A 17,473-nucleotide genomic window follows, 5' to 3' on the forward strand; every position below is an offset into this window, starting at 1 on the left:
ATTATCAGAAATGCCCGGATGTTTGGAATTGGCCTTGACAAGTACCGTTTAGGCTGTTGCATCATGTGTTATCATCACAGTATGCTAAAGCATAGTATCGTGTATATATTAGGATGTAAAGACAGTAAAACATAATATCATAATATCAATGTTTAGTAGATCATATACAGAATTTAAAATTTGCCCTTTTGGAACATACACCCAAGATACAGCATGAACTGTGGCATGAGATGGCCGCACTACAGCGTTTTGAGATACATCCCTGTTAGCCAATCGATATGTGCCATAAAGACCGTTTAATAAAACAGCAAGTGGATTGCCCCATGTTTAACCAATCACAGTTACCTCTCTGAAAACACCAACCAATCATATGCTTACAAAGCAGCAGGGCGGGGCTTCAAGCAATGCGCAATGCATCATTCCGGAACTGCAGCGCGAGGTCAGGCTACGGGTAGCCATTAGCTTGTCTTCTCGAGGGAGGAAAATAGACAACATTTCTGGTACGTTTGCCTTTTCAACTATGGTGTTCGTATTCTACCACTTTTTCACTTGAAGCCACAAGATTTTTATCAATATATGTTCATTTTAATCAATAATTCTAACATTCTTTTATAAATCCCTGGACACTTCGCTCTCGAGGCGTGAATGGTTCCGTTTTGTTTGAATTCTACGTTTACGTGCTGTGTTCGACAGAGAGCAGAAATATGGCGAAAGCCTGCCAGTGCCTCATCGCTCTGCTGTTGCTGAGTGCGGCGGTGTCGGCCGTGGAAGTGCAGCGCCCCCGCGGTGTTCCTTTGTCAAGTAAGAAGGGATTTTAGTCCAGTCAGCTGTCCCTTATGGAAGCCCAAAAGTGTCAATAATTCAATAATTAAAAAGGCCTTTTTGAAATACCTATCCTTTTGATAAATAACAGACAATTATGTAATATGGCCATTAAATTGTAAAATTAGGTGTTAGTATTATTATGAAAAGTGTTCTTTAATATGTAACAAATATTTTATTTTGATTAAATATTTCATAATGATTATTTTAACGTCATACTTTTTAAAAATAAAGACATTTAATTTATTTTTTAAGGTTTTATAAGATAATAAATGGCTGACTTTGTAAAAAAAAAAAAAAAAAGTTTTATTATCTTATAAGACCTTGAAAATAAATTAAATGTCATTTAAAAAAAAAAAGTATGACGTTAAAGTAATCATTATGAAATATTTAATCAAAATAAAATATTTGTTACATATTAAAGAATAGCATAACACTTTTCATGATAATACTAACACCTCATTTTAAAATTTAATGGCCATATTACATAATTGTAATATTTTTATCTACAGGATAGTAATTTCAAATAGACCTTTTTATTTATTGAATTTTGACACTTTTGGGCTTCCATAGTCCCTTGACTTTCGAGTTTTAATTCACTCATTGACCATGGTTGTAACTTTCGTATCTTAAATGATAACATTCCTTATTTAAATTAATTGAAGAGTCATTAATTACAAATATTTCCACTAATGTGTGACCAGCGCGATGCAATCGCCACAGCCAGCTTCCAATAGCTGTCGGGACCAGGAATGCAACTACTGTATAGTTATCAAACTAAAAAAAACAAACATTTAAAATGTTTGCACTTGGGCGGCACGGTAGTCGAGTGGTTAGCACGTCCGCTTCCCAGTTCTGAGGTCTCCGGTTCGAGTCCAGGCTCGGACCTTCCTGGGTGGAGTTTGCATGTTCTCCCCGTGCCCGCGTGGGTCTTCTCCGGATACTCTGGTCTCCTCCCACATTCCAAAGACATGCATGGCAGGTTAATTGGGCACTCCGAATTGTCCCTAGGTGTGCGTGTGAGTGTGGAGGGTTGTTCGTCTCTGTGTGCCCTGCGATTGGTTGGCAACCAGTCCAGGGTGTCCCCCGCCTACTGCCCAGAGCCAGCTGAGATAGGCACCAGCAGCCCCCGCGACCCTTGTGAGGAATAAGCAGTCAAGAAAATGGATGGATGTTTGCACTTTTCTCATGAATAGATCTCAGAAAAAGGTTGACTTATTTTATAGTTTTTTATTTTTATTTTTTATCTCGCCCAGCCCTACCTCGAATTCATATATTTGTTGTAAGGGTTGAAGAAACCAAAAATGAAGTGGTCAGTTAATTATTCCTCAGGTTTTTTTCTTGTCAAATTTCATAATTGGAATGGGGCTAATAAATTAATACGCCATTGTCGGGCCGAACTCAAATGAATTTTTTGCTCCAAAGGAAAATCCATGTCTCAAGCATGTACGTTTGGTCACTCGTAAGTCAAGGCACCACTTGAAGTCTCAACCGGTGTGTTAAGTGGTAAGCTTTCACTCTGTCCTAATGGATAATAGAAAATCTCTATTATGTGTTGTCCAACAGAAAAGCACTTTTATGTTGAGGGCAAACCGTTCACTTGCTTGGATGGCTCCCTCACAATTCCCTTTGACAGGGTGAATGATGACTATTGTGACTGTCAAGATGGGTCGGATGAGCCAGGTAAGTACATCCGGCAGCCTCCCGCCCATTCAAATTGCATTTGTTACGTCAGACCAACCCATTTGGTTACTTGCAGGCACTCCGGCTTGCCCCAATGGCAGCTTCCACTGTACTAACGCAGGGCATAGACCAACATTTATCCCATCGTCCCGCATCAATGATGGTGTATGCGGTAAGATCATTTTTCATTTTTATTTTATTTTTTTTTTATTTTTTTTTATTTTTATTTTTTTTTAAACAGCTCAGGGTCAGAATTTCTATTCAATGGAATTGTGCCCTTTTGCAGACTGCTGCGATGCAACAGATGAGTTCAACAGCGGTGCTAGTTGCCCAAACACCTGCAGGTACGTGTGACTACATTGGTCACAGTAGGGTACACGCATACTCATTTTTGACAACTTAACCATTTTTTATGTTGTGAAAAACACCTAAGTGAAAGGTGCAGCACCAGCCAAACTGTGGAGAAAAACTGTGTGATTTATAATCTAAATATGGTAATTGGATAAGTTGAATATGGATTTAGATTACAAAAAAAGTAAAAATAAAATCTCCACCTTGAAGCTTCACAGTGATCATTTTTCCTCATAGATGTGTAGAAATAAGGTGGGATGGTGGCTAGGGATGTCACGATACCAGAAATTTAGTAGTCGATGCCGATACCACTGAAATTCCACGATTCTCGATGCCATTTCGATACCACGGTAAAAATAGAAAATAAGCAATAAATTCTGTACTTCAGCATAAACTCCTTTATTAGGAGCGAACAACAAACAATGATACTGTGTGCTTAAACAGAACAATTGGCATGTAGCTTTTAAGCATTGAATTAAAATACTGTGCATTAATGTATTAAACAATAGAGTGAACAATAAAATAAAAATACTGTGCATGTACTAGCTAAGTACAGTAATAGCACAAATAATGTATAGAGCTTACAACAATCTACTCTGCCATAGTATTCAGAAGCCATTTGAAATTATAAGGGGTACAAGTGTCTACAAAAAAATAATAATATTAATACTAGGGGTGTGAATTGCCTAGTACCTGACGATTTGATTCGTATCACGATTCACAGGTCACGATTCGATTCGATACCGATTAATCCCGATACGAATTTATAAGTCGATTGTTGCGATTTTTTTTCATTCAAATTTAGAAAATACTAATCAGTAAGCTTGTAGAGTGTAAGATTTATATGAAAATGTATTATTTATTTATCTGAAATTTCAGTCTTATAGAGGTTGTAATTTGTTTCATGTTTGAACAGCATTGAAATAAAATATTAAGGCTTAATGTCGCGTTCATATAACATTCTTCCATGTTTAAGGTGTGAATCCTAAAAAAAAAAAAAAAAAAAAAAATCGATTTTGTCTATTATTGAATCGATTCGAGAATCGCGCGATGTAGTATCGCGATATATCGCCGAATCGATTTTTTTTTAACACCCCTAATTAATACTAATAATCAAAATAAGAACAAATATTAAGCAAAGGTGTGTTTCTGTAAGAGCTGTTCATTTTTTGAATCGTTTTGGTAATGACTTGAAAAGATGCAAGTCAATTGTTGAGTTTAAAAAAATGTTTAAAAGTAAAGTTCAATAACATTTTTGTAATGAAAATTGTATATGTGAGTATGAGGATGTATTATTGTGTATGCATAAGAAATTCATGTACATACGCTACTGACTAATACACATATGTTAAAGTGTAATTGTCTACACGAGCAGATTACACATCTTTTATTGTAATGTATTAATTTACTGTATTTAATAATGAAATTAGTTAAAAGATACAAAGAATAAGGAGTAGGATTAGATAAGTTTTTAACGTCTTCCTACTCCCTTTGGACATGTAAACCATCACAAATGAGTTTCTTCTTTAAATTATTATTTGCTACTTGTTTATGTTTATATGTTATGTTTATATGTTCAATAAATAAATAAACAATCAATAAGTACTAAACACTAAAATACTGTAAATTGAAAAATGCATCACAGAGCATGTAGCATTAAAAAATACAAATCTCATACTGTGCTTATTTACCAACCAGTTGCAGCGCATAGCCTCACACACACAAACAAAATAATGAATAACGTTTGATAGGGGTGTGAATTGCCTAGTACCTGACGATTCGATTCGTATCACGATTCACAGGTCACGATTCGATTCGATACCGATTAATCCCGATACGAATTTATAAGTCGATTGTTGCGATTTTTTTCATTCAAATTTAGAAAATACTAATCAGTACGCTTGTAGAGTGTAAGATTTATATGAAAATGTATTATTTATTTATCTGAAATTTCAGTCTTATAGAGGTTGTAATTTGTTTCATGTCTGAATAGCATTGAAATAAAATATTAAGGCTTAATGTTCCGTTCATATAACATTCTTCCATGCTCAAGGTGTGAATCCTTAAAAAAAAAAAAAAAAAAAAAAAAAATCGATTCAGCTGATTATTGAATCGCTTCGAGAATCGCGCGATGTAGTATCGCGATATATCGCCGGATCGATTTTTTTTTAACACCCCTAACGTTTGATATATTATTTGAGGGTTGTTTAATGTTACTTTAGGTGATTCAGTAAATTAGCCGCCCGTCAACTTTACCTAACTTTATTATGCGGGACAGACGAAGCTGAACATAACGCTAACGTTACTTCGCAAAGCAGCTCATGAGTGTGGGGTCATCATACTAACGTTATTAGTTTAGATATGGACAACAATGATCACACGGGAATTCAAATGCACTTGCCTTGAATTCCTGGTACATGTATGTCCATGTTTCGCTAAGTTGGATGTGTTCCCCTTTCGTCTGGAAACGGTTTCAGCATCTCAATCCCTGCGCATCAACCACAAATCCAAAGTACTTCTATACGCGACTTTGATGTTTTTTCTACTCAACTAATTGAGGGGCCACTGCAGTTGAAGACGACGCAGATGTGCGGGCTACTGTCATGTTGCACGCATGTTACTCTACTTCCTTGTTATTGTAGCAGTGGGAGGGTAGTCACGTGACGTCATTAGACGTAACGTGGGTTGCCATATAAGCGCCCATATCCACCCAGTTCACATGATGTAAGCTTGTGTGAATGAGTGCGTGTGTGATTAAAAATAATAATAAAATAAATAAACACCCCCAAAACAACACAAAAGATATGCCGCCTCGATACCAATCGGTACTTTGGGTATTGTAGAAAACGCAGTACCGTCACATTTTCAGAATCTTGGCATCGACTTGGCATCGAAGTATCGGTTCTTGTGACAACCCTAATGGTGGCGGTGAGCCAGGAGGAAGGAGTGTCTATAGTTTAGGATAATTTCCACACTTAGAAAGGAAAATAACAAAGTGCAGTGTGTCTACTGCAAAACAGAACTAACATACCTCAACAGCACATCTACAATCACCAACACAAGTTGTTGATGTTGGCTAATATTTGGCTAAGGATCCCAAGTAAACAAATTACCTGCACCTCAAACGCACCTTTTGTTGTTTTATTTTTTCTTTCCCAGATTAATTGATTGCATAATCGGTAGAATAATCTATTTTAAAAATCTTCAATAGCTGCACGCCTGTTTAATACATTTTAAACCACAGGATATTGTTTTAGAAACATCTGATAATTGGGCCATAGATGACTTATAATATAAATATATACATGTGTTTTTAGAGGTTCCAATTTTTAAAAGGCTCTTTTCTGTGCATAGGGAGTTGGGGCGCAAGGAGAAGGAGAGTCTGCAAAAACTGGCTGAGATTGCAAAGGAGGGCTTCATTCTCAAACAGCAACTCATTCAGGAGGCCAAGAGGGGTCTTGAGGAAAAGAAGGTGTGGATGAAAATGAATTAAAATCGAAGGAGGTCGCATTGCAAGTATTCTATACAGTATTTATCATACTGAATTATGAAAATCTTGTGACAAAGCACATAGGTAATGTCTTTCTTATTTAGTAAACACATCATTCTGCTTTATGAAATGTGTTTATATTCCCTGGCAGGCCAAAGCATTTGAACTCGAGGCCAGTAAGAAACAACTGGAGGAGAAGGTGGAGGCTCTGAGAACTGTGAAAGAATCAGCAGAGGAGCCTGAAAAAGAAGCTAAAGGGCGCCATCTCAAGGCTTGGGAAGGTAAGCAGATCTTTCTCAAAGTGGCAGCGCCGCAATTGTTGTGGATAAGTCGTGACTCCTAATTAATGTACTAATGCAGATCAGAAGGCTGCAGTACGTGCAGAGAAGGACAAGGCCCGAATGGCTGAGGTGTTTCTTGAACTGGATGATGATGGCGATGGCCTGTGAGTATCAACACCCAAACCATAATGACACATTAAAGAAGTACTCTCTAGTTTGCTTTGACTCATGGCATTACCTCCCACCGATATTGTAAAATTCTTTTTTTTTTGTAAAATTTTACTTTCATGGTTTGATTTCCTAATAAAATGCATGTTAATTTCAGTGTCTCCCTGACTGAGCTTCAGTCTCACAGTGAGCTCGACACAGATTCAGATGGCTCTTTCACTGAAACGGAGGCTCAGGTAAAAAAATAAAAAAAAAAGAAAGAAAAAAAAAAAGAAAGAAAGCACTAGTGTTGAGCACCACATGCACATTCTGATTTGTAACATTTTAATATGATTTTTACAGACCCACAAATGATGGTTAAAAATTGTCAAGTGTGTTTTTACTGCTTATTCGTTGTGTGGTGTACTTGAAACAGTCGATATAAATACTAGCTGGCTCATCTGCGCTGTGAGCCAATGGGAAGAAATATAACCACAGGGCGGTCATCTTGGGACAGGGGTGCTCCGTCACTCATAACTTTTAATTTAATTTTTATTTTTAGGTATGACACAAGATGGCACAAACAACTATGCTGTGTTGAAAAAAAAAAAATCTTCGATTTAAAAATTCAGCCTGAATCAGAGCCACATCAGTAATGTTTGTAATAAACCATTTTTTTTTTAATCCGTGAAGAATTCAGTAAGTTACGAGTATTTGAGTAAATCTCACAACTTACTGCATGCTACAGCACAGCGAATCAGAGCAGTCCCCTGTCCTAAGATGGCCGACCAGTGGTTACCAGTGGCTGACAACGCTTTGAGACATCTCGTGTTCATATCTCTGCTTGAAACGACCAACACAACACACACACAGACACGCACACACAAAACTACCTGTCGCCATACCAAGATTGACCTATGAGAGGCAGTATGGTGCCCCAGGGCATCCAGGCTGCTGTTTAACTCAAAAGATGAAAAAAGTCATCATGGTAGTTCTAGTAGAAGGTTGGCTAAATCAGCTTATCTCGTTGCAGTTGCATAGCCTTCTCCTTGTCATTATTCTAGTGTATTATTATTTGTGAGATGTTATACACTTAAAACCAGTTACTGCTTTTTATGTCTGGCTTCACTGAGCTCCCTGATTAGACACTTGTGCTTTGCATTTTAATGGAATCATTTAAAGACCCCGTGAAATTAATACATGCTTGAAGATAGTTGCTGAAGATATATACAATACCTGATAACTATGTAGTCAATTGTGTAGATATAACATTATGCTGTTGTTCACCATATCAGTTTTTCCAGATTTTTTTGGGGGAGGGGCGTGGCTAAAAATGGTGTCCAGAGATGCTATTCGTTGTCAGGCATGACTGCCCTTCCCCCATACATGAGATAATTTCATTTTTCTCCCTAAATTATTCTGCAATGGTATTCTTGGCACAAATTATCCAGCATTGCCATATGTGGCAAATCAGGTCCAAACTGCACTCAACTGTCAAACTTAGTGGGCTTGTTTACGCTTGTATATGATTAGAGCAATGTCCTTGGTGAATAGGACAGATGGCACAAACTGTGCGTCCAAATGAAGAGCAATTTATGGCGCTATCAGCGGGCACAGTACATTCTTAGTGGATTTGGCCCTTTGTGTAAAATGTTTGAGAACCATTACTGTAGAGTGTAGATGTGTAACTTACTGATTAACAACACTGACACTGGAAAGAAATTTCTTGGTGCATCATGTATTCAGTAGTTAAACTCAAAAGAATTTGTTAAATGAAATTTGCACCAACAATGAGGCCAATATAAACCTGAGCTACTTTACCCCGGTCAGCTTTGTATTGATGTTCATCTTGTGAGGATAAGTGGTAGCACTGACAGTTCATGTCACATTTGTCTTTGATTTCTTCACAGGCCCTTTTGGGAGGCATGGACAAAGTGGACATGGTGGCTTTCGAGGCTGTCTGGAAGGACATTAAAGACAAATACATCTCGGAGGTAGGACAGCAGCACCCCCCAAAGGCGCACTTTTGACATTTTCCATTAGCTCCGAACGACACCACACCACACCACATCACACCACATCATACCACACGTGGGCGGCTTATCCATTATTTACAACAGGTGTGGGGTGGGATCAACTGAACTATCCGAGCCTTCACACTCGCAGTGTGACAACATGTGGGGTTCTGCCATAACATTTCATGTTTACACATATTTCACATGTTTCGAGTCACTGTTTTTGCTGGGATTCAAAATATGAATTGCCTTTGCATGCCCATAGCCCATCAAAAATCGAAATAATCGGAAATCATCAAGCTATTTGCAGGTCTAAGCCAGCGGGACACAGCCACCCACCGGCTGCCGCCAAGAAAAAAAATACATTGTGTAAAGACTACATATTTTATGTTTTACATCAACATTGAACGATGCGCAAAATTCATCACTAGCGAGAGCTCAACTGTCATTCATCCGAGTCAACTGGTCATTGTCTTCTCTGTGGCGTCCCCCTGATGTGGGCTGCGGGAGCCACGTCAGGCCGGGGAAGCGGTGATGCTCTGCTCTGGCAGCTGGAGACCTCTCATTCAAGTGAACGGGATCCGCAATGGAAGCATGCGCTAGTGAAACTTTTTACCATTAACCATAAAAAAAAAAATCATCCTTTAATACATTTAGAATTGTGAATGTAATTCAGCGTTGTAAAACACCATGTTTATTGTATGCACTGTATTTTTATGACTTTGGCGACGGACTAGGGCTGGGTTAAACGATTATATTTGGAATCGATTAATCTAGAAAATAGTTTTTCGATGCATCGATGAATCTAACGATTCACATTTAAATGCGATTCGATTCGATTCCGATTTGATTATCTCCCTATAATTTGACCTCTATAGCATCCATCCATCCATTTTCTTGACCGCTTATTCCTCACAAGGGTCGCGGGGGGTGCTGGCGCCTATCTCAGCTGGCTCTGGGCAGTAGGCGGGGGACACCCAGGACTGGTTGCCAACCACTCGCAGGGCACACAGAGACGAACAACCATCCACACTCACACGCACACCTAGGGACAATTCGGAGCACCCGATTAACCTGCCATGCATGTCTTTGGAATGTGGGAGGAGACTGGAGTACCCGGAGAAGACCCACGCAGGCACGGGGAGAACATGCAAACTCCACCCAGGAAGGTCCGAGCCTGGACTCGAACCGGAGACACCTCTATAGCAATTAATGCTAATTTATCTCCATGAGTAAAACACAATTTTCTTCTTTCCAATATATTTTTATTCAAGTTCAAAAATGAATTTTATTAAACAATACGACAAAGTGCACACAGCTCTAGTGCAATACAATCCTACAATAAAGAAATAATAAAATAAAGCTCTCTTATAATAACTAAAACTGCAAAAGCCACAATCTGAACCAAAATCTTATCATTTAAAAAAAAATAAAAAATTAACAGCAGTGGTGACAGCTGCAATTTTCAAAACAACACAGCTCCACCACCACTCTCACGCTTTCTGTGTGCATCTGCTCAGGTGTGTGTGTGTTGTAGTAATGTGTTGTGTTGGAGTGGATGTTCGCATCTCAACATGCTCAGCTGTCAGGCTTGCCCCTTTTTTTTTGTTAACTATATTTCCAGTCACTGAAAAAAAAGCCTTTCACATGGCGTGGATGTTGCTTGTTTATTAATAGACAGAAATTTAAAAAAAAAAGAAAAAGAAAAGTTTACGTGTATTTGAAGAGTGTGTGTCTGTCAATTAAAAAAAAAAAAAAAAGTGTCAGCAACAAGCGAGTGTGTGAGGGCTGTGTGTTAAAGTGGGCAGTGGGTACATGTTCTGTGTGCGAGGCTAGAGCACAAGTTACGTGGTGCAGTTTGGATGAATGACGGGGTTACTCATTGCCAACAAGGAAAGAAAAAAAAAGTTGAAAACTTACGATGTCTGCTCCACACAAGAAGCTCCCGAGTGCCTCCTCTTAATCGCAGCTGTGCTTTTATGGTATGCCAAGTACTTTGCATTTTTAGGTGTAAAGTAATTTATTGTGTCGACTTATTTTTTGTGTCGACGTCATCGATGACGTTGACGTGTTGTCCCAGCCCTACGACGGACGGTCGTTGTCACGCTTGTGAAAAAACAGGAAATGGGCGTGTGCAGTGGACTTGATTGCTGCATCCATGTCAGCCAATCAGATGACAGTGACGACACAGCCGCACTCGGCCGACGCTACAGATTCATATCCGAGATGTTCTGAAAAGCGGTTCCATTGTAACCACTCGGACCCGAATAAGTCTAATCAAAAGGCACACATCGGGGAGGCGGTCTCAGTGTTGAACCAGGCTAATGTTAAAGTGACATTTGTCTGTACGAGGCTGAAGTCTTGTAATGTGGACCTTTCTTGGCGGCAGGCCCAAGCGACAGTGGAGACGCCACAAGAGGGGACGCCACATGGGGAGACAAGGGAGCCGCTCTCCGACAATGACTCTGAACATTATTCTGAGGGTGAAATTCCAGAGGAAGATGATGATCAGGAGGAGGAGGAGGAGGAGGAGGATGAAGAAGAGGAAGAGGATGATGATCCAGATGAAGCAGACTACAATGTACAATTTTGGAGCATGTGCACTATGTGAGTTAAGTAGATTCATCTGATTCACTGTGTATGCTTATCCCACAGAGACCTCCTGCTGTCCAAGAAAAGAAAGATGACGAGGATGAGGGGACGATGCCACCCTACGATGAAGAAACGCAGAACCTTATTGGTAGTAAGTACTTGCGTGACTCATGACTACGTTTACGTGCTTTTTAAATATTCGGCTTTTGTAAGGCCATATAAAAATGCGCAATAACCCAAATATGCTCTTATTCTGGTTTTTAAAAAGGAGTAACACAGGGATTTAAAAACTCACTCACTCACACAAGCTTACATGTGTGAGTGAGTGAAAAAAAAAAAAAAAAACATGCGTACTGTCAAGTTGCCGCGGGAGTGACGTCATGCAGCCGACAAATTCGCCTGGCCCCGTCTGCGACACACACCCCACCACCCCCGGCTCTGCGATTGGCTGGAGGGGTAAACAACTGTCTACAGAAACGTCCCGCTGTTGACAAAACAAACACAAAATGGCAAAATACAGGCTGGGGGGTGGGGGTTTATGAAAAAATCACCACCTCACCTTAACAGAAGCCCAGAGGTATAGATTGAGAAGGAGTTGATGGGTAAAAATACTGTATATAGTGCATTTTCCTGAGTGAAAACGGAAGACTGTGCCTTTAACTTTTTACTGCTGAAAATGTCTCTGTCAAGTATCCCTTTAAAAATGGGATATACTCTCCATAATGTTTTGATAGTTTGAGTGAACCAGCATTGACATGCACTTTTGTATGATGCAGTGCAGCTGTACGCCACAGTGAATTATTTGATCTCATTAGATGGCGCAGGCGTACCTAATGTTGAGGGTATGTGTGCATTAAATTTCCAGTGAAGGCCTGGTAATTGAATCTAGCATGTTTGCTTTGCTAGCTGCCCAGAAGGCGAGAGAGCAGTTTGATGAGGCTGAGCGAGCTCTCCGGGAACTGGATGATCAGTTGAAGTAAGTACTCTACTCAGAATACAACAAACGTAATTTCCAGTAATGTGCCTTTTGTGACATGTGCAGCTGGATTGACTCTGCAGGGCACGGTGCTCCATTTCAATTTGGGCTGCCAAAATTAGTCGACTAATCACGACGGCGTTTATGATCAAAACCGTCGACAATTATTATTAATAGTCAACAAATTGTTTATTTATGTATTTATTTATTTGGCACTCTGTTTTTCTATCAAAAACTTCATCTCTCACTTTTCCCGGGGCTGGATGCCATGTATGTGATGTACATGCGCAGTAGTTATCATCCGGGTCATCTGCGATGGAAACAAATGCATTACGGGTAGTGGAGTGTCATGGCTAACCTGTGTTTGCAACAGAACCTGAAACTTCAGGCGCATTTCACCCAAAATACGAGGTAACAAGTTTAATCCCCAGTCCTTTTTTAACTTAAATAACACCATGGCAGTGACAAAGCTGCATTTAAAAAGAAAACATGTTGTGGCTGATGCCGAATAAAATTTCTGGCATAGTGTAGTCATATCTGGAATCTAGCATTAGCATCGTGTGTGTAAAGTTCTGTTTAGTACGCTAACATATTTGTAAGGATATTATGGATTCGCAAGCTTTAGTCAGCAAACCTGCGTTTATTAATAACCAAAACAGTTTTTGTATGCCACCGAACTCGTTGACATTGAACGTGTTGACACCAAACCCGACACTGAGGGTCTCTGTCGCTCTCTTTCCACTCGTGAGTCGCGAACATGCAGTGTTCCGTTTATGAACTTGGACGCCACAAGACTCACATGACAGCGTTGTCGCAAGCCCTCAACAGCAACAAATTACAATAAAACACAAAATAGTTTGTTATAATATGGAGTACAGTGCTTAAAGAAAGTTCTTCATAATCATTAAAGGGGCTGTCTGCCGGATTCACTCAGGAAAATGCACTTTTTTTATACAGGATGTACACACTTTAATTTTCTCTCAGTCTACACATCTGTGTTTTTGTTCATCTTTTGTAGTAATTTCGTCCTAAACCCCCACCTGCCCAGCCTGTATTTTGCCATTTTGTGTTTGTTTTGTAAACAGCGGGACGTTTCTGTGGAAAGACAGTATTTACAACTCTCCAGCCAATCGCAGAGCGGGGGGTGGCGTGTCGCAAACGGGGCCGGGCGAACGTGTCAGCTGCGTGATGTCACTCCCGCGGCAATTTGAAAGCATGCACAAATTTTATTTTATTTTTTCACTCACTCACCCACAGAAGCTTAGTGTGTGAATGAGTGAGTGAAGAAAAACAAAATCCGTGCGTGCTTTCAAATTGCCGCGGGAGTGACGTCACGCAGCTGACACGTTCGCCCGGCCCCGTTTGCGACACGCCACCCCCCCGCTCTGCGATTGGCTGGAGGGTTGTAAACACTGTCTTTCCACTGAAACGTCTTGCTGTTTACAAAACAAACACAAAATGGCAAAATACAGGCTGGGGAGGTGGGGCTTTAGGACGAAATTAACACTAAAGGTTAACAAAAACACAGATGTGTAGACAGAGAAAGTTAAAGTGTGTACATCCTGTAATTTAAAAAGTGCATTTTCCTGAGTGAGTCTGGCAGACAGCCCCTTTAAGAATTTATTTTTTTTTTTTTATTTTTCCCCCCACTTCAGTTGCATACCGCATTCAGTTTGTGTAGATCTTTTAAATACCACATAGTAGTGAAGCAAAACAAAACATTTTGGATAAAGGGTAAATAAAACAAAATAAATAAAACAATATAAGTCTTGATTTTAGCGCTATTCAGCACAGTGTATTATTCCCAATTTTACTCATCTGATTTAACTACCTTCTAGGCCTACATTAAAAAAGGCTAAGTCCCCAAGAAGAGTGAAATATTATAAATAGTTTCATAGTATTAGTGCTACTCAACATAGTTTTTGGTTCAGTTTTAAAATACAAAATATTTATAGCAAAAAAATTCAAAAGCCACAGTACAGTATCAATTTATAAACGTGTTAGAAATTATGGTTGGAGCTGCAAATTTAATCAAAGCTCAATGTGCTATAATCTTAATTGTCTTCATTATTAATTTGTACATACTTTTTAAATGATTCAAAATGTAAACTAATGATGGTTTTAAAAAGAACAGCCTTGCTGGTGCAATATGCTACTATTTACTCTTGTCCATTTTTTACATTTTTACATTTATGAGATGAAACGGAATGCAAACATCCCAAAAACGAAAAAAAAAAAGAAAAAAAAAAGTGTTTTTCACAGGACAGTGACAATATGTTCCGATTAGACGAGTAATTGTGATTATTGCTGGTGATTAGTTGACTAGCAAAATAATCATTTGTGGCAGGCCTAATTCAATTGAATGCCTGTTTTCAGATTTTTCTTTGTTCTCTTTGTGTCCATTTCATATACCTGTACAACTATATATATATATATATATATATATATATATATATATATATATATATATATATATATATATATATATGACTTACTAAAATAAAATGTAATTGCACAATACACACTACATTAGGTGGCAGTGGTGCTTATTGTCAGTGTGCAAGGATTAGTAGTTCCTCTGTAGATTGTACTTAGAAAAATTTTAGACAGTTATACTATTTACAGTCTCAGTGGAGATTTGGGTGGGGGCGGGGGAAATTTCTATTTTTTTCTTCCTGGGTAGGCACAAAAAATACTTGAGAAGCACTGCCATATGATCAACACAAAAGTAAACATTTTATACATTAATAATAAAAAACTTTTCCTATAAATAGATTTTAACGAGGTTAGCAGCTTCTGCATTACTGGCTGCCATGATGCCATCTAAGTGCTTTGCATGGGTTTTGTGAAAGGTGGGCGAGTGTGTACTGTATACATCACCAATTGTGGTACAGTATATTGATGACATTAAGCTGGTATTGATGGTGTATATTTGATCTGTGGGGTTACACTGCGCTCGTACTGGGAGATATCCAGTATCCAGATAGGTATCGAATTAAGGTAAGTTTGGAAGACTCTTGAAGATATCCGATTCATGCGTATTTCTGTTTACGCTGCCATCCCAATTGGTATCACTTGAATTATGTGGTATAAATTCACGCTGATTCAGTCCCACTTCAGCTGACAATGCCTGTTTTTCCTGTAGGAGCCTTGAAAAGGAAACATCCTCAGACTTTGGACCCAGCGCTGAGTTTGCCTACCTCTACAGTCAGTGCTACGACTTAACTACAAGCGAGTATGTGCCAAAGTTTTTTTTTTCCTGGTGTTAGTTGGTGTTAATAACGTCATTTTCTCAGGTATGTCTACAGGCTCTGCCCATTCAATCGAGTAACCCAGAAACCCAAGCACGGCGGCTCAGAGACTAGCTTAGGGTAATGCAAAATGGCCTGCGTTTAACACTTGGCCGATGTCTTGGCAACTTAGGAATGTTTTTGTTCTAAGGACATGGGGTCATTGGGATGGTCCCGAGGGTGACGTCCACGCTGTGATGAAGTATGAGAATGGAATGGGATGCTGGCAAGGCCCCAACCGATCCACCACGGTCTGTCTTTGAACGGAAAAGAAATAAAAAAACAAAAGCGTTTGATAGCATGTTTGGATGTGTCTTCCAGGTCAAGCTAAAATGCGGGAAAGAGACTACAGTAACGTCCACAACGGAGCCCAGTCGTTGCGAGTACTTGATGGAATTCACCACTCCCGCCCTCTGCCAGGACCCCAAGATCGTGGACCCCATGCTGCATGAGCATATTGAACTTTAACCCCACTCCACTCGTGAGTAATATGTTAATATAGAAGTCATCCTGTACAATAATGCATGTGCTGCAGTGTTTGGCTTTGCATGTTTTACTGCTTTCTTACTTAAAAGCAGTTCTGTAAACTTGATTCCTAAGCACAAAGTTCACTGAATTCAACTTAAATGCTGCTGCAGTCAACATGGTTACATGACAATATAGCGCATCTCAGAGGAAATGGGTTGATGTGCCGTTACGGCTTTCCATTTCGCTGTGTGAAGAATGAGCAGCACCACAATAGAGGTAAGGTAATGGCATCTTCCTATGAGTTCATTATGTTAATAGAGGGACAAAAATTAATTAAATGTGACAGTTTAACAAGGTGGTGTCAGACAGAAGCATTTGGCAGCGTTGAAATGCCGCACTGCAGTCGTCTCAAGCCAAAGTTGCATAGATTAAATTACTGCATGCATGCTCATTTCTTTGTTGTGGTAACACTGTTGTAGCATGTGTTGTGTTCTCGTAAGAATTTAGTAGGAAAATGTACAAAATTCAAACACAATTGATAGTTGTTATTGTTAACTTGTTATACTTGTACATAATGGAATTAGCGCCACTGCATGCTACACTCAGTCACCCACTTGACAAATTTGCATATATAATTTTCCCTTTTAGTAAGATTATATAAAAGCATGCAAGCCCTATTTATTTATTTTTTTTAATAATATAACCTGAGTGTCACCTTTCCACCAATTGTGGTGTTTATGTACTAAATCCTACTACATTCTCATGAGAAATGTGTTAGTTTCATTGTCACATTCATTGATTCAAAATGTTTGTTATGCATAAGTTCATGTCCCCCCTTGCTTATGGTGGTGCTTTTGCCCTTGTTCCATATCTAATAAGTTAGTATGCTGTAAATGCTGACCTTACTGTAGTATACAGAGTGGCCTGGTTGCTGGTGAGCGCTTCGTTCTCGGAAATTCAACCCACGGGGATTTGACACCTAACTCAATGGTTTACACCCGACGACATCGAGTGACTGTTTGTGCTCCTCCTGCAGGTTGTTCACCAGGGACCATGTCACCGTGGCAACGTGAAGTTTTGAGGAGCCACCACACTACAATTTCATTGTGTTAAATAAATAAATTAGTGATATTACATGTGCGTTTGTGGTCATTTGAGCGAAACGCTCCAACTTTGCATTTATATAATGTGAAATGTAATAGGGTAGTGGTTCAGTTGTCTATAATGAACATGTCTAAATACTATACATTAATATATTATAAGAATTCTAATAGTATTGGAAGATTTTGCTAATTCTTATTTAATGTGCCAAGCCCATATGACAATGTGTGACTCCGTCTTAACTGGATTCAACTAAC

The 17,473-nt window shown here is 39.1% G+C and overlaps 1 protein-coding gene across 1 annotated transcript; it reads left to right on the forward strand.

Moving 5' to 3' along the window:
- The first annotated feature begins 366 nt into the window (after window positions 1-366).
- Window positions 367-17,249, forward strand: prkcsh (PRKCSH beta subunit of glucosidase II). Its single transcript, XM_077496468.1, has 18 exons — window positions 367-500; window positions 694-801; window positions 2,389-2,505; window positions 2,582-2,677; window positions 2,792-2,849; window positions 6,211-6,328; window positions 6,498-6,627; window positions 6,707-6,791; window positions 6,953-7,031; window positions 8,685-8,768; window positions 11,179-11,370; window positions 11,445-11,532; window positions 12,288-12,357; window positions 15,503-15,592; window positions 15,654-15,728; window positions 15,799-15,898; window positions 15,969-16,128; window positions 17,152-17,249. The coding sequence occupies exons 1-17, from the start codon at window positions 371-373 to the stop codon at window positions 16,113-16,115; spliced, it is 1,767 nt and encodes a 588-aa protein (XP_077352594.1). The 5' UTR covers window positions 367-370; the 3' UTR covers window positions 16,116-16,128; window positions 17,152-17,249.
- Window positions 17,250-17,473: the final 224 nt, after the last annotated feature.

Source organism: Festucalex cinctus, chromosome 1 (assembly GCF_051991245.1).
Source record: "Festucalex cinctus isolate MCC-2025b chromosome 1, RoL_Fcin_1.0, whole genome shotgun sequence".
Lineage (NCBI taxonomy): Eukaryota > Metazoa > Chordata > Actinopteri > Syngnathiformes > Syngnathidae > Festucalex > Festucalex cinctus.

Bases quoted from the DNA above. Each gene is read 5' to 3' on its own strand.
- prkcsh (XM_077496468.1), top strand. From the start codon at position 371: ATGCTTACAAAGCAGCAGGGCGGGGCTTCAAGCAATGCGCAATGCATC. The intron at 802-2,388 runs GTAAGAAGGGAT...GTTGTCCAACAG, and splicing joins CCGCGGTGTTCCTTTGTCAA to AAAAGCACTTTTATGTTGAG. The intron at 15,899-15,968 runs GTCTGTCTTTGA...TGTGTCTTCCAG, and splicing joins GCCCCAACCGATCCACCACG to GTCAAGCTAAAATGCGGGAA.